This window comes from Sinohyriopsis cumingii, unplaced genomic scaffold (assembly GCF_028554795.1).
Source record: "Sinohyriopsis cumingii isolate HCF-2022 unplaced genomic scaffold, ASM2855479v2 utg002277l, whole genome shotgun sequence".
NCBI lineage: Eukaryota > Metazoa > Mollusca > Bivalvia > Unionida > Unionidae > Sinohyriopsis > Sinohyriopsis cumingii.
In genome coordinates this window covers 455738-480545 of record NW_028316176.1, presented here as the reverse complement: position 1 = coordinate 480545, position 24808 = coordinate 455738, and the positions used below count along the sequence as shown (strand labels likewise).

At 34.5% G+C, this 24808-nt stretch overlaps 1 protein-coding gene across 2 annotated transcripts in view; it reads left to right on the top strand.

The window, feature by feature from the left end:
- The first annotated feature begins 9569 nt into the window (after positions 1 to 9569).
- LOC149770820 (heat shock 70 kDa protein 12A-like) overlaps positions 9570 to 24808 on the top strand; it is a 41678-nt gene continuing 26439 nt past the window's right edge. For both annotated transcript variants that reach the window (XM_089949078.1, XM_089949079.1), the window contains exon 1: positions 9570 to 9721. In XM_089949078.1, the coding sequence (XP_089805204.1) occupies positions 9719 to 9721 (3 nt within the window). In that variant the 5' untranslated portion in view covers positions 9570 to 9718. The remainder of the gene's footprint in view (positions 9722 to 24808) is intronic.

Here is a 24808-nt window from a genome sequence, read left to right as displayed (position 1 = left end):
ATATAATATTTTTCATTTTGAGTGCATTAAGGAGGATGTTATTGCACTTAGAATGTTGTCGAAATTTTAATACAAATTCGAAATATGTAATTATGCGTTGCAACCCATGACATGGCGTATGTAATTCGGATTTGCAGAACTAAGAATGTACCGTTACATTGTTTAGGAAAGGTAGGATTTTATATATGTTTTTATATTCTTAATATCATCTGAAGACACGTTTCTGCATTGTCACTCGCACGCTATTTTTCTGGAACCCATCAATTTTATGACCTGTATGGCATCTATCGCTAGCCTAAATCCATCACATTGTGTCACAAAGGTTAAAGCGGATAATCGCAAAGCAGCTGGTATGCGACAGTCCACGAAACAGCTGTTTTAGTTCATTCAAAACAAATTTAATCAACCGAAACGGAAAGCGTCTACTACATGAGTGTACATGATTTGTTTACAAAGTACTTCCTTACACACCATTTGGCACAAGTGTCGTCCACGTGAGTGTAATATGATGGTGCACTAACGTAAAATGTTGCACGATTCTGACAATGTAAAGATAAAGAAGAGACCAATAAGCATATAATAAGACAGATCAGAGATGCATTTCGCCTGGTATGTGCAGATATTTTTTTTATTATTGCTGCTTTTCACTCTGCTAAATTAGGACGGGTTTAGACATAAACAATAGACTGATGCACTTTCTAAAACTACGAGAAGGCAATTAATAGCAAGCTAGCGGCATATCAACTATTAACAGCAATGTTACTAGAATGATATGGCAACTATTAATATTCCAACAGAGGCCGCCAAAGTGTCGGAGAATTTTGCCAGGGCGTACTTCAAGAGGCACCTTGAAATGAAAAGCGTTGTGTCCCATGTTTTGGCCAAGAACATCGTAACTAATGTACACCTTGCTCGGAACATTGTGGTGAGGTTCAACTGTAGTCTATCCGAGTTGCTCTTTGGGCACCAGTACTCAAAATATTGGTTTCTGCTAGCGCGACTGAGTGTACGAAATGAAACATGTGACTGCACCTGTGTTGAGTGACATGTTGATGGCATGATGGCATTTGTTGCAAATGCCACGCCTACGTCATCTGTGACGCGTGACTCGTTTGGAAGAAAACCTACATCACTTCAAATACATGTCTGCGTTGCTTATATGCGCCTGGAGAACTAGACTCGGTGAACTACATAAAGGTCTACAGGCTAGAGCGTGGGGCACGAACTATTTATCTCCTTAGCACTAATGGTGCAGGGACTAATAAGGCTTTTGAGTTGAAGGTTATACCCCCGTGCTAATACATACCGGGACCTTAATAAACATACATGTTGCTATGATCAGAATTCCTATATTGCTTGCCGTCCGGATCCGCGAGACAGCTTTATCTTTAGAGAATACAATCCTGACAGGTCAACATCGGGTGTCTCTTGGTGATGTCCATTCGACCCACACTGAAATGTTGCTTCTCCTCTATTTTACTCGTAAGCCCATATCATTTTGACATTGCGGCTGGCACAGTGAATAATTTCCTGTTAATTGAGATGGAGCACGTCATGGACTTTCACTAGTCGTGCGTGGATTGCAACGTAACCAATGTATTTATCCACCTGCTCAATGGTTGATTAAGTTTTTTTCTTCTACTTGATTAACGTTGGTTCTCTTAACGGGTGTCGCATCGACGCGATCGAGTTAAGACGTATATTTTAAACGGGGCAAACCCTGATGTATACGATTCATTCACTGCAAGGAGTTATCTATAATCCATACATCAATTTGAACTCCCATTGGACGATCTCGGCGTAGCAAAGGTTTGATTAAGAACCCTATACCAGATTACCTTGATATTGGCATTGAGAACGTGTGTGCGGTATTCCTCGAGCACGTTCGATTGTGGTACCAAGAAAGCTGAACCCGTTTGAAATGCGTTCGGTAGAGGAGAGTTAATGGCAACTCTGGAAAGTGGTTCCTGTAGCGCTCAAACAGCAGCTGCTAGGTCCTGACCCGTACGGCGGCGTGATTGACAAGCATATGAACAGGAGTCCACCATTTATATCAAATGGTTCAGCCGCTGCAGACGATGAGAACATTAAACTGACACTTGGCCCCCACACAATTCAGGCTTCTTTCTTTTATGTTTGGTTTTCAATTGCCTCCTCCATGGTATGGTAGACATTCTTCACTTGTACGGCGTAGCCCTTACATTCGGCTGTCTCACGTAGCCAGTCATCCGGAGCTAATACCACGATGGGGCATGGCTTATACCTCTGACTGGTATATGGAAGAAATAACAAAGTTACGTCTTGGTGTGTTCTTGGGACTTAATCAGATGTGGTGGTGAAGAAGACAAAGAATCACCAGAAGACATACAATGTATACATATGAAATATATGAATAACTACAAGTAAACCAATCTCTTGCATACGGACAACTCACAAAATGATAAGTCGTGGAATTATTATAAAACCATTACAATACAGTTCTTAAAGATTTACGAGCGCCGTTTAGGATTATGATGTACAATAGTATTTTTCTTCGATACCATTTAGAAAGTATTGACTAACTCGTTGCACCCGGAAATGTTGAAGTTGACTCCTGTATAGTTGTTGTCGAAGTTAACATTAGAGCGTGAAACTTGCTAATATAAATCGGCTGGTGTATATTAGGCACGTGCAATGCAAGCAACTCACGTACTAATCACTCACCATACCTACGAGAAATCAACATGTTTATTAATATTGGACATCACTGTACCGAATATGTAAAACTATAATACCAAACGCACGCAGACAATAACAGTAACATATACACTGGTTTACATACACAAAAAATGAATTAGTCATGCGGATGGTAGGCAGAGGACACACTAGATAATCCAAGTATCGTATATTTTTAATTAACTTGGACATCATACGCTACTGACATGTACAAGCCTGCCAATAATGACGGGGCATATAGTTCTACCCTCTGGCAGTTACATTTATTTTATCTGACTGTAGAAGATTATGGCCTCGGACTTACTGTTTTGTCGCAGCCTGGTTTTGAACTATTTGTCAGACGGTCCAAAAGCCAGCATTAACTGCGCTCCACAAGACATGGATCTCTGCCAAAAATATACATGTTCTTTTGCTTGTCTCGTGACTTTCTGAAATGCTTGGCAAATATTTCCTTCATAAAATATTTTATACACCATTCGGTGGTGCAAAGTTGCCAGACTCGTGTGCTTGTTGTGGACAAAGTGCTTGATCGATCCCAACTCCATTAATTGCTGCTATTGTAGTTGTCTCTGCTTTCTAAATCTCTTAAGTGTATCGCACTCTAGTGACTTTATCCAGAGTGACTACTTGCTCGACATATGCTCTTATGTAGGCTTGTGGTTCCCGCTTTTCCAGCTTTCTGTCAAATCCTGTCATACTGTGACGTTATTGAAGTATCACACCATCCGACGTGCAACACATCTTAGTTCTACGACCTTTATTGGTCCTACCAGTCACTGGAGAGTCGTTCATTGTTAAGGAAGTTCCTCGACCTTTCGCCATAGTAATGCCATTGCCACAGCAATAATGACTGAAATTTTCAAAGTTCCTTTAAATGAGGTTCTTGTGGATGCGTTGTTTAATTGGACTGGTCTATTACCCTTAATACTTGCTAGAATGCTATGTAAAAATACATGGTCTAAACTGAGTATATAATACCGTGTAGTGATCCGAGGTGAGACCCAAATTATTGGCCCAACTCAGTAAATATGTACATAGGCTAGGGTGGTTTTCAGCTTGTTCTTCATACCAAAAACCAACACATTAACAAGCTGGTGAAACGATTGGCATGCACTGTACTTCATGAACTTGATAATTGCTTCCAGTGTACGATTGCTGCTATCAGCTGAATTCCCATCTTCGAAGATGTATAAAAGACACAACTCTTATGCTTTCAAAAAGACAACATACTGAAGTAGAAACCACATAAAGCATCTGAGCAATGCATATTTAAGATCTGGACAATGTTAGTTTCCTTGTCAAAATTGCTTCAGAAGTTAAGGCAATTGAACGTAAATTACGTGATGGTTTAAGCTCATGCAGATCTGCAAATAAAGTGATGCCATACTGGATATGAACAATTGTCCCATATCTATCCTGAAAGTTTCGAACAAAGCGTCGCTAATACTATGACTTGTCATCAAAGTGCAAAGGTTTTAATTTTTCATTACTAACATGATAAGAAACGACAACTATGAAAACGAAAGAAAAGAAATTAAATGTTAAAGTGTCCATTAAATGGTAGAGCAAAAATGATGAAATGCTCAGCAGATCTGAGTAGTAATGCATCTATCTGAGAATTAATGCATCTATCTGAGAATTAGAAATGTGGAATTTAAGAGATGTGAAAAAGTAGTTGACTGTGCACGGATGTGTGGTACATATTACATATAGTCACTCTAAATTACAGTATATGTGTCTCTAAATGGATAATATCAATGTACCTGCAATTACGCTTGATTATCATAGCTTCTTGCATTTCTCTTTGAAATGTAAAAAATATGTTACCTTTCAGTCTAATCATTTAGGAATTATCAGACCTAACGAAACGATGTTAAAACAAAATCAAATGTACATTTTAATATATCTTATACTATGTTTTCTCTAATAAAAGATTTATAGCTGCGCCTGATGCAATTCTTGGTTTCCTGAAATAAGCCGTTTTACGTAACCTTAATTCGGTTAAAATTTGATTCATATTATGTGTGTTTACCTTCGGCGTTAAGCATCTTTAACTTTCGTGGAGCAGAAAGCCAGCAAGTGCAAGGAAACGACTATTAAAAACGTAGATCTATGCGTTGGCATAATCGATATCCATGTTCACAGAGAAGTAAAACAAGTCTAACGAGAAAGAAACGCCAATGCTGTATGAACCGTCAAACCTTATCTACGACTGTGAGTTTCAAGTGGGTTACTTGGGAAGGAGACTGCGCGGATGAAGCCAGTCTCAAGTTGTGACGAATTTCTATAAAGTGAAAGCTACATACAAGAAAACTGGAAACGCAGCTAAGCTAAATTTAGTTTCACCTGGAATAATGAACCTCAGTACGTCAAATTAATATAGAATTAAGTAGGTAACTCAGTCTTTTTCGATTGCTTCAAAGTAACATTTCACATTTTTAAGAAGTGTACATCCTAGCGATTACTTCACAGAAAACAACGCTAAATGAAACATTATTTATGGACAGTCATTTAAGTTGAACTATATATTCCATGATATGTCGTTTTGTTTAAGATTTTTTACTGTACTGACCAAACACAACGCTAAATAAAAATAAATCTTTATAGACATTCATTTAATCTGAACACGCTATTCCATTTTATGCCGTTTTATGCAAGACGTATACTCAGAAAATTGAGAAAATGGAGGAGATGGGTCTTGGGTTCAGCTCTTTGGACTGTACAAATTCATCCGAAGAAATACTAGAAAGATCACGTTTGCCTTCTCTGAGAAAAGAAGACCAAGTTCAAAATTGCACGAGAGTTTTTAAGCATAAATATGAAACATCCATGTTATGTACATGATCTTACGTTGTATTACCATATTTCTTTAGATATACCAATACAGTATAACTACCATGATCAGAACGTCAAGGTGTGGTACATATTGCATTATATATTCTCGTGGAAATAAAAATCATAATCTCACTCCAGATGACTTTCCAAAAATTAATGCCTGTACATTATTTTAAAGCTTAATAATTAATTGGAGCAATCATTTTGGCCCTCTACGAGCTTGTAATTACTTATATATTCGTCTTTAATCACAGCATGTTTCCTGATTCAAGCAAATTTGTTATGATATATATATATATATATATATATATATATATATATATATATATATATATATATATATATATATATATATATATGTGTGTGTGTGTGTGTGTGTGTGTGTGTGTGTGTGTGACAGCATACTTTCTGTTCGTTATAGTGGATTATTTTTATGTATCAAGGATGTAGCATTGTAATACGCGTTCAATATTCCTTGTAATGACTATGCTACATATGCCCTATTTAATTATGTTATTTTTAGATATTAAACGCTTGCCATGGAAACTATCGGATTAGGTGAATTTTAAATATCATCATATATATGCATGGACTGTTATCTGGTATGTGATGCAATGTAATTTTACAATTTTTCTGATCTATTTTTTCAATTATAAATGAATATAATTTGTCAAAATATTACTGTTGTATGGGTCTTAAACTTGTATCAATGTAATTTTGTCCCTTTTCATTGTGCAGTTGTCGTATTGTATGATATCTTTATAATCCATATTTCCTAATTTGCATTTTAATTTCGTGAATGTGTTATCAACGCTTCTTCTAATAACGTCGGCATATAACCTTAATAGGGTTCGTGACAATGATGTGAACTGAGAGTATGACAAAATCTTACTTGATTTTAACTGACTTGAAATATGTATGAAGCCTTCTCAATAATTGTCTCCTGTCCTGTGCAAATATCAGACCGATCACGTGATCCACTGTCCCACAAATTGCATAAACAATATACAGCGTAATTTACTCCCCGCTTGGGTTGGTTGCTATTGATTTCTTCTTTCTGCAGTAGCCAAACAGAGATCGAGTATACGCAAATCACTTATTCCGGAATGTATGCCTTCACAGTGACCTTAAAAGTTTACAAATTGCTTCTTTTCTCTCATTTTATTTCCATAAAGCGTACCAATTGTTGAAAGCTTGAAGAATGGTAAGTAAATATTAGTTTTCTGTGTAAGTAAAGTTTGATCGTAAGATTAATTTTCAGTTAAATGACCTTGAACATAGACCTCAAATAATAACAGCGGATTATACGTTCTAAGAGGTATACGTGTAAGTTCACATTTGTCAGGTGGAGTTATCGGAATTAAACGGCATATCACATCGGCACAAAGGCATATCACATCGGCACAAAGACATATCACATCGGCACATAGTACTATGATACAATTAGTGGCAAGTTAGACAACAGCTCAAAAATGATAAGTCAGTTTTGTCATACGAAAGCAGATCAATATCAATATATACAATAGACCAAAGAAAAAGGAATTTACAATTTTGGAATTAGTAAGTTACGAAAGAATATAAATAACCGCACTGAAGAGTTTGAATAAAAGTATACAGGCTGCTTTAAACATGAAATTGCTAAAAGTCAGTGAGGAAATGGTCAGTGTTAGATATGAATTGTTGATGTGAAAATAACAAACAAGCAATTATCTAAGAAGATTGAAGATTGAGAAAGACAATGAAAGAAAGTCATATTACATCCAAAATTTCAATGAGGGAACCATTACGTTGAGGAAGAGAATGAATGAAACGAAGCAATGCACAATTAAAATAACCGAAACAAAATATTAATAATTTTACACAGACAATGAAGAAACTCACATATTTAGCAGAAAGAATCCAGTCTGAATAAATCAGTGCTAACTGCGATCAATTGACAATATAGGCCTCTTGATTTGTAAGCGTTTTACACAGACGCACTAAATAGGATGATTGAACATTTTGGATTTTAATTTCCAAGCCGGCTATTTGAAAGTTGATGACACAATTTTCTTAGTTGGTGGGTCTTCAGAGTCGACAATGATACAGTGTTCTTCGATGCATTCTTCATTTCCTGAATGGTGCTGTTTTGTTTGGTCATAACCCTCTATCTAATGGACACATAGGTTTATTATCGGCTTTAAGACATCTGTAACATTTAGTGTGTAGGGTCAACACAGACAACACAATAAAAAGGACGAATAAGTACGAATATGCGTTTTGTGCTTGGACATATTTGATATCAATATTCACAAAGGCCAAAGCCCAACAAGAGTCAAGCATCGTTGGTGTATTATCCGCGAACGCCATGGACAATGACCGCGAGTTGAAAGTCGTTTTCGTCTATTATGTACTATACAATGTACTTAACACATAACTGCTGCTGCATAAAACACACCTTGGCAACCTAGTGGAGGTCAAATCTGGATGAACGGAAGAGACAGGAAAATTGTAAAATAAACTAAAACTAAAATGATTTCATCAAGAGGGATGATGTGGACTATCTCTATTTAGCATAAACCCGGGGAAAAACTTTATGTTAACAACAGCTTCTAAATAACATTTCAAAATTTGGGAGAATATATATTATGTTCGCGCTTTTCTTAACAGTTTCAAGGTACTGACTTTGAAGAGCGTTACATGGAATTTCTTTTATATAGATTAATCTGACTTAGACTCTCTTACATGATACTGCAGTTTGATGGGAGATTAATATGCAGACAATTTTGGAAATACCGGACTGATGTGTTAAATTCATGCATGACCAGTATTCACGTTCATATGGAGGTCTGCTATCAATAACAATAAAGAATAAGAAAGTTAAATTCAATTGGAGTCTAGTTTTTTAATATAACTCACCCTGTTTTTTTTATAGATCTTATACAAATTAATGAAACATCCTTTAGATACTCGTCCGGTGGCCTAAGTGTCTAGAGCGTCCGCCTAGGATGCTGGAGGTCGCGGGTTTGAATCCTGGCCGAATCATATTAATAACCTATCAAAATGGTACTGGCAGTTACCTCGCTTGGCGCTCACCATTAGGAGGTTCATGTTAGGACTGGTAGGCCTGGTGTCATTATAATGAGACTGGATGAGACATAATGCTACATGTCTGCGGCATGATACCCCAGTGCTCGACATCACTATAAAATGCATCACTGCACACATCGTAGCGATATGGCTGAAACATTGTTAAAGCTACGTTAACATTCTAAAACACACACGTACACATCGTTTGGATATGAAAATAAAATAGAACTACAGGGAGCGAGATATTTTTTCATATATTAAATATATCGTATGCTAATACGTGCTACCTGTTACTCGTAAAACCTTTCTACACCTTCTCCAACAGCAACCATGCTTTCTTTACATATATAACGAATACCGTATAATCCGTTGTATGAGGTAAATTCTCAATATCAGCATGCATGTATATGTATACTAGACTAGCACATATTTGAGATATGTTATATGTTATGTGTGTCATTTATCCCATTCAAGATTATGTACTTAAAATTTATATTTCCAGGTATGTTTATTTATCCATAAAATATTTATAATGATTATATGTATGTAATATAATCTGTCGATTTTTTCTTATGTTGCATGTCTTAATACTGTATGTGTGTAATTTTGAAAGTGTAAATGTTGCAAGAGCATATGATGCGTGTTTTAATGTATGTATAGCTTGGTTTGCAGATTAACTAACTGTATGTCTTATGAATAAGTCATTTTAAAAGCATCGCTATAATCGATTGTGACGGTTTCTTTTAATGTTGTGATCAACAAATTATACAAGCGAAAACATGAATTGAAATTTACATGCATTATATTTTGACTAGTGTAATCCACTGCGTGCAAAGACCAGAATACCCGCGAGACAGTATGACCAAACAAAAATTCCGGGTGATTTACTTCCTTGTCCGGCTGGTTGCTATATTGATTTCTTTGTTATAATTGTCAAGATCAGGTAATATATACTCATATTAGTTGTTCTGGAAATGACACCATCTTTGCCACAACTGTATTGACACATTTTAACGTTAAGAGGTAGATACTTCTCAGCGCAGGAGTCGTTTGTTCATTTCGTCCCCATAGGGCCATATCTACAGTGGAAGTACGCAAAATGGTAAGTCAATATTAGCTTTCGTAGTGATCGAGACACAGTGTAAAGTCTTTTCAAATGCAAGCATGTGTTCAGTGAGATAACTTTGAGAAAATACCAGATGTAACGTGAATCGAATAATCATTCCAAAAAGCATGCACGTGACTTAACAATTTGGGATGTAGTACATTTTGTTCAATGGAATATCCGATATTCCAAATAAAATGTTTCTAATAGGGTCAATATCCATGTATCTACTATGTAGATAAAATTTATAAAGAAACTGACTGACTTGTCGGACGGACATTCTGTTCACACGTGGTAACCTCTTTCAGTCACATGCTACACAAGTCAGCTGCTGTCTATCTGTCTCCTGCAAGTATAAATAAATAATGTTGTTCATAAAATAAAAGAAAATCAGAAGTCATCTGGGGCAGCGGGTGGCGTTTGAACACTGCTATATAAATACTAAAAGTGTGATTGCTGTTAATGGCGTGCATATCTAAGAAATAAATATTAAAATATAGCTAAATTGAAAATATACACCTCAAAGCCATCCTATCTTCTGGTACTCTTCGAAAGGGACATTAGATTGCGCGTGTAAATTTCTAAAACGGGTACATATGCGTGTAAAGATGCATGCAAACGCAGGGTTTCTGGTAAACACTGTTTACGTCAACTACAAATCGAAGCAAAAGATTACTCATAGTCGCTATGTCAACAGTTGATAATCGATACTGGATTGACCATGCAGTACAGTTTAATACCTTTCACATTCAACTGCGTTGAAAATGTTTAGAATTATAGGTCATGTGTGCAAGTTATGGGAGCAAAATAGACAATAAATGATAATAGAAAGCAATACGCATTTGAGAATGATATAATCTATAATACAAACAAATCAGCCAACGTCCTTCAAATTACCGTCTCATCCCCTTGTACATATTAACGGCAATGCTCTTACCTATGTCAACAGTTATACGTATTTGGGTCATATTTTGAAATCCAATTGGTCGGATAATGAAGATATGATGAGACATTACCGATTTTTATGTACTCGAACAAACAGGCTTCTACGTAAATTCAAGAATTGTTCAATGAATATCAAAATTAGATTATTCAAATCTTATTGCTGCACTATGTATTGTGCTCCTCTGTGACAAATTTTAGTGAATGTATGAAAAGAAAACTAGTTATTGGTTATAATAATAGTCTTTGTTTTCTATTAGGTCTTCCTAGGTGTAACAGTGCCTCCAACATGTTTGTAAATTATAATGTATAAAGTTTCGAAAAAAAAATGAGAAAGTAGGTATTCTCAATGATGACAAAAATATATAATTGTAAGAATTGTATATTGAAATCTCTTTGGAAATATGACATTTATTTAAATTCTCATATTATTAGTAGATGGAACAAATTCCTATTTAATTGTGTCATTTAATTTCGTTCTTAACAATCCATGTCGCAGTTAATAGTTGTAAATGTATCTGTATACTTGTAGCTATGATATATATGTTCTTTTATGTTTACAATATTTTAATTTATATCGATATTTTATTTTAGAAGAGCAGCAGAGAGGGTGAACAGACCAATAGTCGAAAAGCGTCCAAAAAGTAAAAATAAGCCTTCGTACGACGATCGAAAAAATAAAAGGCGTCGACAGATTTTAAAAAAAGCGTCGACGTTACTGAGAAAATCTCTCCGGGGTTTGTCTAATTAATATTACTCCATTGTCGTTGGTGATCTTTCTAGTTTATTATGCACGCGTTTTACACAAATTACGTCTTCGCCGAGGTCCCCCAACCCTCTCTGCTGCTATTCATCCAAATATTTTGTCAAGTCCAATACGATATCTTGTTCTAGGATCGTGCTAATTTATTGGTCTAAATCCATGCTGAGTAGCTTGCGCTCGTGAAAAGAAATTTTTAAATTTAATTATATCCATGTCACCGCTGCACCAAGTGTGATGAATATTTCTCATCGTGTGTGTATCAATTCCATTAAACACAACTAAAATATTACAGTTATCTCTGATCACTTTTGGTATTTGTGTGTATCTTTGAGTAACGTAAATGACATCACTGTTTTTATGTCTACCTCGAGAAAATATTCTAGCTGGGTTTGTTTGTTTATCCAGCATCACATCGTCGTATACAACCAAATTATTAATAAATCCATCTATGGAATCTACTGATGGTGCTTTATCAATATCAGTTATAAACTTGATAACATCGTCATCCAGTAATCGCGCGTTTTCATTAAAATCCTTAAGTACATCATAACATCGTTGATCATCAACTGACGGGGTTACCAAATACAACTTATCCCACTTTAACCATCTCATTATAAGATTAAGTAACAACTGTGTCTTTCCACTTCCAGATGGTCCTATTATTATCATTCTGATCGAATTCGGTAACGCAGGATGGTGTTTAACAGGTTCTCGTTTTCTTGTCGCTGAGAAATCAATTATATCCATGCCGTATAAAATATATATGGATTTACATTGTGTGAAGTGCAGGACGCGTACCCCGACGGATACACTAACAACTATTACCACAAAAAAATAATAGATTAGCTGTTACGGGTAAATGTGCGCGGTGTGGTACAAAGAAATTTAAATTTATTCCCGGTTATAATTCAGGGACAAAGTCAGCATTAAAAAAAAAAAAAAACGAGGAGGTGATATTGCAGCAAAATTAACAAAGTTACCGGGAACTCCGTGGGCCAAATACCCAGGAGAAAAACATCTACCAGGATATAATTATTGCGGTCCTGGCACTCGACTTGATATTAGGCTTGATAATCAGGATCAACCAAAACCAGGCGAGAACCAATAAACGCTGTTGATAAAGCATGTCATGCTCATGATGTTGCGTATAAAAGGAATGATCTACAACATAGGCATATTGCAGAGGTGAAATTAATTCATGCGCTAAATTCTATAAAAAATAAAAATATCAAAGAAACATTAGCTAATTGGTTAGTAAAATCCGCGATGAAAGGTAAATTAGCGCTAGGGGCTGGTAATATATAAAATGGAATCTATTTATCATTCACCAATTGGATACTGGAAAGGTAAAGCAGCAATTAGTAAACTCGCTGATGCAGCAGCAGTTAAACATTCTACTGCTAAAGCGTGGTTATCCAAACAGACAATATGGCAAATTTACCTACCACCACCTAAGCAAATTCGATTTGCACATTTCGATGTTAGTGTTCCTATTGAAGTTCAGCAAGCTGATATTCTGTTTTACCACATGATACTGTATGCAGAAAAACGTGCAAATACGCGTTAACCGTTGTTGATGTTGCAAGTAGATATAAAGATGCAGAACCGCTATCAACGAAAACAGCATCTGAAGTAGCCGATGCTTTTCAACGAATTTATCAACGAGGTATTCTACGATGGCCACAGCTGTTACAGGTTGATCCTGGCAAGGAATTTCTTGGTCCAGTATCATCGCTGATGAAACAACATAATACCAAAATACGACGAGGGCATACTGCGATTCATCGTGATCAGGCAATTGTTGAACGATTTAATCGAACGCTAGCTGAGCGGTTATTTGGATATCAATACGCGAAGGAATTTATTCAGGATACGAGATCTCGTGAATGGGTTGCAAGATTACCAAGCGTGATAACAGCGTTTAATAATGAGATCACTCGAACAACCAACATGAAACCCATTAATGCAGTTACAAGCGCACATATACCAATACAACGACGTGATCTTTCAGCACAGCCAGTATTAGGTAATATCACTGTAAGGTATTTATACCAGCCAGGTGAACTCGAAGGTGGTAAAAAAAGAACGACTGATCCTATTTGGAGTGTTACCACACACAAGATCCTCAGGTAGACCCGCAATCTACCGATTAGATTCAACTGCTCCTCAGCCGTGGATTTGTACGTGAACAATTATAATTCCCGATGATACACAATTACCACCGCGATCACTTAACTAGCACTGGTGCCAGCACCGCGACGTCGATTACACTCAAGACAGGTCAACATGATATTTTCTCGTGTATGACCAAGATTGTTATTTTTTTCTGTCTACGATAAATTGTCTTGGATCATTTTTCAGATACCGCCATAACATTATACAATTACAACTTGCACAATGATTATTCTGTTGTTGTTTCAACGTGCTGATAAATTCAATATCAAGATCAAAATCGTGTTTATTTTTTTATCAGATTGCTTATAACCAGCTAATTTTGTTTCTTATTATATCATTGTCAATATCATCATTGATCACTGACTCGTCCAAGACGATTCGCCTCAGTTGTGATATTTTTCTAACTCGAGACACTGCTAGATAAACTAAATTTGACCATTCGATGTGATCATCGACAATCCAAACAACTGTATCAGAGATAGTTAAACCCTGAGATGAATGAATCGTCATTGCGTATCCAAGCGTCCACCGGGATTTATCAGCACGTAGAGCATCTCCAACAACATCAACATCAACTGCGACAACATCATTCAGCACAAGATTCTGTTTCTCGATCTGTCCTGGAATATCAACATCAATATTCTGCCGCCGTGTATCAGCTGGTCGATAACATAACGGAACTGGCAATGTTGGATATTTTTCTTTATGCAACTGAAACAATTCCCGTTGAAGTATATCACGAACTATCTTTCTACTTGCAACTATCAGATCATTTGGTCGCCATGTTTGTAGAAAGTCGTTCATGGATGTTTCTGAAATTATTCCACGCATTACTTCACACTGAATTTTATTCGGTTGTAGTCTGATTAATTTTTTAAACGGTTTCAATGTTGCATCAAGTGCTCTATGATCATTAGACACTTCTTCATAATAATCAACAAATTTCTTTAGCCATCCATGTGGAGATGGTCCAACAAACGGTGGTGGATGACCGTGATCGCCGCACATTATCACGGCAGTATTTCTTGTTAATAACCAATTTAGAAATGTTTTTAATGTTTCCAACGACACCGTGCATTTTTCATCCCAAATGATGATCCATGGAATATATTTTTCTCCCATCCTTAAAGATGTCCATGTATCACCCTTCCATCGAAAGAAGCTGTGATAAGTACACGATTGTACTCCTCGTTGTTTCATCTCTCGCGCGAGTCTATGTGTTGGTGTCAGCACGATCATATCTGATTTCTGAAATAGTTCGATCGCTCGAGTGGTTTTGCCAGAACCACCCGGTCCGTTTATGTATATCGTTTTATATCTAGCTATTGGATCATATACCGATGGTAACAACGAAGTTGTCGATGATATATTTGATCGCTGATTTTTATAATAATCATTTTTCATCGTAACATCTGCTAATTCTGAATAATCAAGTATATTTTCTTTCTTTATTATCCATGAACCCCATGGTGCATCATCGTCTGTAAAATCATCCAACAACGTTGCATATTTCTTATCGATGTAGAACGAATCCGCTGCAACACTAACTGCGGTATCGGGAAATTTATTTATCATAGATAGCAAGTTTATGCTCACGTAGGCCAACATCGATGTTCTTAAAGGCGTATACTGAGGCTATTCTCCATCCATATAGCTTACAATCGTACCTAATCGTGTTTCATTTGATAAATAAACATCTTCGCGATTTATAAATATATTTCTCGCTGCTGCATCAGCAACTATAAAATCGTATTCGGTATCATCCAGTATTAATCGTGCATGACGTTGTTTATGATCATATGCTCCACCCTGAGTAAACTTTCCTATTATTTTTCTTCCAACATCCTTTGCTGTTTTATCGCTATTATTGAGTTTAATCTCGAGGATTCGAGGAGCTCCTTGATGATATCATTGGGGGAATTATCAGGACATTTTTCTCAAAATTCCTTAATGACCTCATCGAGACTGATATTTTCCCTCGGTGGTAACCAAACCTCGGTTTGTTTCTTATATGATATAATTGCCTCACTAACCACCAACGATACCAATATCGCACAATCGAGCATATATAGTAATAAAACTATTGATCCCCAGCGTTTTTCTGAGAAATGTCTACCAAACCAAATATAACATATCGTATGAAGATCCATAGCAAACTCGAATGATTCAACACAAGCAAATCCAGTTAGGTCAAAATCCGGTAATGGTCCATTTATCGATGCTCGCGTCATTTCATGTGTTGGATGACCGAACCTTGCAAAATACTTAGAACAATCTCCGTATCCGAGTAAACTTCCTGGATAACATGCAACCATATCAACAGATATCATATCGTTGTAATAATATTTGGTATTCCATAATCCGCCGTGGCCATACTCGACACAACTTGATTGTATATCCGAAAGGAATTCATTTCGGGTTGGTTTCCACGAATCTTTTTCTCTGGCAACATGAGTTTCAACAGACGGAACAGTGAAACAGTTGCTGAGCAACTCATCAATATGTTTTGATATTTTTGAGCAAGATTTTTCATTTCTTCATGGAGGGATTTGTTACGATATATTTCACCCATTAGGTCGCACAAATTAATCATATTTTTCATCATCTGAGCTCTTAAATAACCACACTGACACAGGATCGTTTTTATTTATTTTGTTAATAAAATCAAACATGTTATCATCAAAAAATTAACAGTTCGATTTCGTGGAAACACTGTTACTGCGCTAGTCCATGCATGCACGTTATGATCAATAATTTCGATCGAAGCTCCTTTTCAGTTATATTTTAATTCATATAATATTTCTTGTGTTATCGTCGCTACGATTATTGGGAATTTTAATAGTTTTCCTAACTCAGTGACATCTTTGATAGACGCTCCGGTATCTTTAACTGTTTCGCCCCACTCGTTTATTATTGTGAGTCTTTTATCTGTTAAACCGTTTCCACGGGCCGCGTTTGTAAAATATTTTATTATTCGTTCGGCTACACAGTTTATTTTTGAAAATTTCATCGCGCCAGTTTATCAACGCTAGGTTTTTCATTTATCACATAGATTCCATAAATAACTGTTGTTACAGGATACGCTCGCTCATAATACGGTTTGTCAATACCGGTCAATAGACCTGGTTTGGAATTTCTACTTTTTATTACCGTGGACGAGATCATATTTTTCACGGATAATCCAGTTATCTGTTTCTGCAAGTATGACAAATTTTATTCTGAAAAGATAACTTCTATCATCGAGTTGTTTAATAATAGCTGCTGCTCTTTTGTCATTCATCGTAGCATCAACACCTTTGGCCTTGACTTTGCCATTGCGAATAATCTTGAACGTTGACCGGACAAGAGATGCACCATCTGCGTGAAATTTTTTCTTGGCGTCGTGAATTTTATTGATCAAACTTTTATTTTTCCGATCAACCAAATCTCGTATCGGCACGTCAGGATATATCCTGTCGAGGTTGAATTTACTTGTTTTCCAAGGCCTGATTCTGGATAATCTCTCAAACTCATCCATATTATATTTCAGACAAGTATTTAAATAAAAAATATTATATATACAATGTCTCAATGCAAATGGTTGATGATCGGATCATTAACTCGTTGCAATAAACCCTGCAGGAAGGAATTCTGCAGACAACACTTGCAAAGCGTTCAACGTGGAAGCTTAGGACCAATACCATGTCTGCGTTGTGGTGCTGGAGTACGAGAAAAACACAGTTGTGTGCGTGTTGTGGTGGTAAACGATACAGAGAGCTTAAAAGATATTATGATAAAAAAAAATGATGACCTTGACAGAGTCAATGACAACGCTATAAAATCCATGGAGGATTATCTAAGTTTTCAGACAAATTATGATTTAAACAAATGATATTATTGTATAATGGAGCAAAATATGAACCACGAGTTTATAAAGCATCCTTTAATAACAAACTATGAATCAAATATTAAAGGTATGATCAGAAATTGTCAGAAGAAAGTACCAGTTGTTTATATTAATAATGCTGGTTACCTATTATTTACTGCTGGGAAGAAAAATTATCTCTGTCATCGATTTGTGTATTAATGTCACAAGGGGTTGATCAAAGACGGTCTTATGATCGATCATATTGACGGGAATCCTCAAAATAATAATTTATCCAACCTTCAAACTGTTACACAGAGCGAGAATAATACACGTGGTAATACTGTTAGATGTAAAACAACCGGAAGGAGGGCGGTAAAATCTACAAACATAGAGACGGGTGAATATATTATATTTCAATCAATGAATTTAGCTGCGAAATATTTTAATATTAATCCGCGTGTGGTAAAATATGTCGCAGAAAATTTAACCAAATCTACTTTTTCCAAGAAAGATAAACAAAGAATCACCTTCCAATATTGTAAATGAGATAAACTATCATCACTATCAAGTAATTACCTTAAACTGTGTATGTTAACGATTTATTTTTTGGGGGACCCAGTATTGTATAATCGTATACTACTTATTTTTTAACTCACGCGAAAGGGAGATTACTTCTGTAATATAGCTTTCTTCGTAGATTTTTTACTTTTATGTTCGTAATTAGTTAATTAATCATCTACGTCGTAATTAATATCAATAATTATACAAAAGAAAGATATTTATGGTTTTCAGCTTACAAAAAAAAAATTAACGTATTTCCCATCATACAATGTAGCGGAGTTATTTTTAGATCTGTTACGAGAAATCGAGGCAGAATACGCAGTTTACATATTTACAATCTGTTTCGAAACTGCTGTTATAATGCATAAATATTCAAACCGATCTGTAGGTAAAAACGTTTGATGTTGTAGTAGGAGATGAAAACATATTTTATCAAGACAGAACACGCTGTTTATATATTTAGAATCTGTTACGAAAAATCTTGGCAGAACACGCTGTTTATATATTTACAATATATTCAGAAACCGCTGTTTTAATACAGAAATATTTACAATCTATTTAAAAACGTCTTTTTTTAATGCAGAAATATGTATAACTTACAATCTATTCAGAAACCGTGGTTATAATAACTACTGAAACATATATTGTTAGCTTGATTCGATAGCTCAATTGTTAACGTATTGGACCATGATACTCGTGGCCCGGCGATCGAATCCCCATGGCTGATAACTGGTCGGTGGTTACGCATATTTGCGTTTTTATAATTAATGGGGACTCCGCCTGAAGCCTCAAAACTCAACAGAAAAGACACTCACCCACCACATCACTGATGGTAGATACATGTTTTGTATCACCCACGGGCTGATTATATGGATGGGTGTCAAAATCTGTTGAACGTAGAGAAGGCCCCCGTATATGTTGTGCCGTCATTCATTCATTGTATATATTCTATGTCATTCATTCATCATTCATTCATTGTATATGTTTGTGCCGTCCTTAATTAAGATTTCATTCATTGTATATATTTCATGTCATTCATTCATTGTATATATTATAAATACTACGTGTTCTGCTGTCCTTAATTAACATTTATGTTTGTACTGTCATTCATTCATTGTATATATTATAAATACCTCCTGAACTCGCTAAAAGACCCGAATAGGGGTTCAATGTGGGGATTGTATATGTTGTGCTGTTCTTAATTAAGATTTCATTCATTGTATATATTTCACGTCATTCATTGAATATGTTTGTGCTGTCTTCACCAAACACACCCTCTTGGGCCACTAGACCGTTGTTTGAAGGGTTAGGGGCTCTCGTAGGGTGTAGTATTTCGTGTGCCCGTTGAGCTTAGTAGAATGCGGTGGAAAGCTACGAGTTCTGGGTTGTAAATATGTAAATACTATATGTTGTGCTGTGCCCCTTCCCGAACTTGCTAAAAGACTCGAATAGAAGTTCATAGGGGATTGTCATTCATTGTATATATTTCATATATCCCTGAACTTGCTAAAAGACTCGAATTAGAAGTTCATAGGGGATTGTCATTCATTGCATATATTCATCATAGATGTTGTGCTGTGCTCCTTCCTGAACTTGCTAAAAGACTCGAATTAGAGGTTCATAGGGGATATTTTTTTTCTTTTAAATATATATATACTAAATAATGAACTATGGAAATATCAATGATGCAATTATTGCTATTAAAAAATTAGAAAAAGACAGTATTAATGTATTTGATGAACTGAATCCTGAAAAGATTCTTTCTGACTATGAATTTTTAGAACAAAGTAACATTGATGGTGGTTTTACACTATCGTCTGAATACAAGTTTATAAAACGAATTCAGGCGGCGATGTTCCAGTAACTAGCTGCAGTAAAAGATAATCAGGTCAAGGAATTCACTCCTCTCTCTCTGCCGCAGTAGAAAAAATTAGATCGCTGTTATCCCATGAATACAAGGCAAAGAAAACGATTAGTACTCGTATAAGACTATTAATAAAGATTATGTTAGATTGTGAAACGATCCCGAGTTAATTCGTTGGTGAAACGACCGAACACGTGTAATATTATATATTTATTCTGAAATATTTTCTTTTATCAGAAATGATATATATTTATTCTGAAATATTATATATTTATTTTGAAATATTATATATTCATTCTGAAATATTTTATTTATTTTGAAATATTATATATTTATTCTAAATTATTATATATTTATTCTGAAATATTATATATTTATTCTGAAATATTTTATTTTATCAGAAATGACAAATTTATTCTGAAATATTATATATTTATTTTGAACTATTATATATTTATTCTAAAATATTTTATTTATTTTGAAATATATATTTATTCTGAAATATTATATATTTATTTGAAATATTATATATTTATTTGAAATATTATATATTTATTCTGAAATATTTTATTTGTTTTGAAATATTTCATATTTATTCTGAAATATTATATATTTTATCAGAAATATTATATATTTATTCTGAAATAATATATATTTATTTTGAAATTGTATATATTTATTCTGAAATATTTTATTTATTTTGAAATATTTTATATTGTTACTGAAATATTTTATTTATTCTGAAATATTTTATTTATTTTGAAATATATATTTATTCTGAAATATTATATATTTATTTTTAAATTGTATATATTTATTCTGAAATATTTTTTTATTTTGAAATATTTTATATTTAATCTGAAATATTTTATTTATTTTGAAATATTTTATATTTTTACTGAAATATTTTATTTATTCTGAAATATTATATATTTATTTTGAAATATTATATATTTATTCTGAAATATTTTATTTATTTTGAAATATATATTTATTCTGAAATATTATATATTTATTTTTAAATTGTATATATTTATTCTGAAATATTGTTTTATTTTGAAATATTTTATATTTATTCTGAAATATTTTATTTATTTTGAAATATTTTATATCTATTTTGAAATATTATATATTTATTCTGAAATATTATGTATTTATTCTGAAATATTATATATTTATTCTGAAATATTTTATTTATTCTGAAATATTTTATTTTTATCAGAAATATTATATATTTATTCTGAAATATTATATATTTATTCTGAAATATATATTTATTCTGAAATATTTTATTTATTCTGAAATATTTTATTTATTTTGAAATATTTTATATTTATTCTGAAATATTATATATTTATTCTGAAATATTATATATTTGTTTTGAAATATTATATTATTTATTCTGAAATATTATATATTTATTTTGAAATATTATATATTTATTCTGAAATATTTTATTTTTCATAAAATCTGATTGATTTTATTAATTTTAAGTACCAATCACCATAACAATTTCAGAATAAAAAAAATTTCATAATAAAATACTTCTGAATAATAATACAATATTTTTTGTAGTATTTTTTGCAAAACTGATCGATTTACGCGATTTTGAGAATCAGAATTAACAAACTGATTGGTTTTCATGATTTTGAGTACCTAAATACCCATCAGTTTTAACAAACTGATCGATTTACACGATTTTGAGTATCAACCACCATATCAATTTCGGAGTAAATAAAATATTTTCTGATAAAATAAAATATTTCTGATAAAAATAAAATGTTTCTGATAAAACTAAAATCGATTAATTGTCCTATGTGGTCAGTTAGTTTAAAATTTATTCGTGTTAACATAGTATTATGACACCGCAGATAAACAGGATTAATTGGTTCTTGCACGATCAAATCCCCAGGGGGAATTTGTGGTGTGAACGTGTATAAAATGTATTCTTGTTGAGCCTGATTTGATTTTCTGAGATCTATTTGATAGCTGCCATCGATTACGTCACAAACTTGATTAACCGCGATCGTTGAGATTATATTAAGGATTCTCGGAGATACGTGTTTCCCGCCGGCGTATGAATCATTATTATATCTAAGAACAGTTGCTGGTGGGACTATATTTTCCCACGCATCGAGTATTTCAGGAAAGTTTTTCGCGACAAGATCATGGAGTGATCTTATCAATTCGCCGGTTTCAAATCCTGGTAGTGTAAAATTTAATAAATCTGCTTCAGTTATTTTATAATGATCAATATATGCTTGTTTGATACTATTTTTTCTCCTGTATCTATATAATCATTATCCTTTATTACTTCAATAATAGTCTGATTAAAATATTTCAGATCTAATACAATTTGATTTAAATGTTGTATCGTTGCAATGATCTGATGTTTTAGATTGATATTGGGATACTCCAGGATATAGTTTTTAAATAAACGTGCTAATGTCGTTAATGTAGTTGTGTATTCAGTTTTAATTTCGTTAGACCTTGATCTGAAATTTCTTTCATAAACAATATTAGGTGAAGTTTTTACATCAAAATCAATGATAGAAAACGGTACTATAGGATAATATTTTCCACCATTAATAATACGAGTATCCCTACCAGTCCATGGATAAAAAATTCGGTATTCTGGAGTTGTTATAAACTTTGTTTCGTCCGTAAGAAATTCAAATAATTTTGGTTCTGGTGGTCCATGATATTCTGGCGCAATATCAGGCGAACCTAGTACGGATCTTATCGTGGACTGATAAATATCAACGACATAATCAGGAGAATGTATCAAAACCGCAGAAGATAGCGTCGGCTCATGAATATTAATTGATATTTTTGATTCTTTTCCGGTTATTGATTTTATTCTACGAGCAAATTCATCATTGATTTGTTCGATCTCATAACTACCAGTTGGTATTCCAACAACAATCCAGTTAGGTGTTCCATCAGGTTTATTCTTATTAGCAAATACAAGCGAATTATTTGCTGGTGTACCATCAAATGATTAAGATCTGATATTTGGCCAGCTATGGTATACTCGTAACTGAGCTAGTGCAATTTCATTTGCGCGAATTGCAGTTGGAAAATTGATGTTAAAATCAGGATTAGTCGAGCTTACCGAGATCATCGTGGTCTTGTGCGGTGTTGTGTTTGTCACGATCTGCTGGATTAATTCCGTCATTATTAATACTCGTACCTTTAACAGCACTGTTATATATTTTAATCATTTCTGAAAACTCGAAATCAGATATAATTCCATCACTGAGACTCGCTGATAACAACGAAGATAACTTCGAGTATGCGACCGTCAGTGTATGTAATCTTATCATGTAATCGGATAATTTTTCATTCGTGCAAGTACATACCTTTTTGAAATGATATTGAGCACACCTGCAATCGTTGTTGCTGCTGAAATACAAATAGTTACAGCTACTGATGCCATCATTGTCACCGCTGATAATATCACACCGGTTCCAGCAACAACAGTGGATACTGAATAAACGATCACGTCGACGATAACTAGTCGTCGCCCATATTTCTTTACTTTTACCATGTATTTGTTCGACTCGATCTTTCAACGCTGCCTGCCATTCACGCGCTTGATTGTACCTGTATTGAGATGCATCGTCGATTGAGGTGCTCATTATATTTATGCAGTAAATAATTGAGGTGTTTCAGCTACAAATTCCAAACACCACCAGCAAGATGTTGCAGTTAATTTCTTATCAGCTGCTTCCAGAATAAATATTTCTTCGTTTCCGCTATTTAATATAACAGATACAACCCGGAAAACTTATCAGTTGAATGGCGCCATGGATACGTTGTAAATATTTCATATTTTGCAGCACTGAATACAAACAGCCTGTACACGCTAGTGACTGTTGCGGTATATTTGATAGTTTTATTTTGCTGTGACCATGTTGCGACTCCCGATGATACTGTGTATACGATGTTGGTAATATGCCCGGAAGTAACTCCGCCGGGAATTTTAATCAAACTGGTTTTATTAACGATCTCAGAAATCCCCGATACGATGTTTTGCTGTGTTTGTTTGATCGTGTCGATGTTCGTCTTGATATCAGAAAGTTTTATGTCAACGACCAACGGATTACCAAAAAATTCCTCTGCGGTTTCATTAATTTTTCTAAAGTTTCTGCGAAGATTTGTAAACGCGTTTGTGTGAACGTCATACTCGGCCCGCAACGTGGATAATTTACCGTCAACGGTGCCATAATTGACGTCAACGTATTTTTTGTTGCTGCGTCTTCGTCGGATGTTGGATCTCTTAAAACTTCTATCTTATTGCCGTTCATGCTGAGTTCACCCGTCATTGTGTCACCGGTATTTTTCACGCGATTAGCAACACTTGCTGTAATTTGATCTCTGATGGTTATAAATGATATACTTGAATCCCTGATTCTGCCGCTGTCAGTAAACATAGGGATGTTATCCGTGACCGCACCAAGTACTCGTCGAATTATATCATTCCATTCAATATTGCTGGTTTTTAGTTTACCATGTCGATCCTGAAAAATAACAACCTCATCTGGGTCAACTCCAGCCAGGTTCATAATATCAGCGAGTTCATCTTTAGTCGCGTACTTCAACAGATCAATGTCATCGGACTTTTTCTTAACGCGTGAAGAAGATGTTCTTCCGTAAACATTAACCATTATATTTTAAGATCTAAATCTGTTAAAAACGAATCGGCTGCTTGTATAATCATGCACGACATTATGTGGCGGTTTGGATGATTTTGATATAGCGGTAAGTACATTAAATACTTCACGGCCGCATATTGGCGGATCTGTCATTGTTTGTGTGGGTAGCGTTGAATACCAAACTTGCGCGTGAAGTGGTGCAACATACTTGATGAATTCAATGGGTGGAGCTAACCCGTATAAACCAATATAAACGATACCACGTGGATCAACC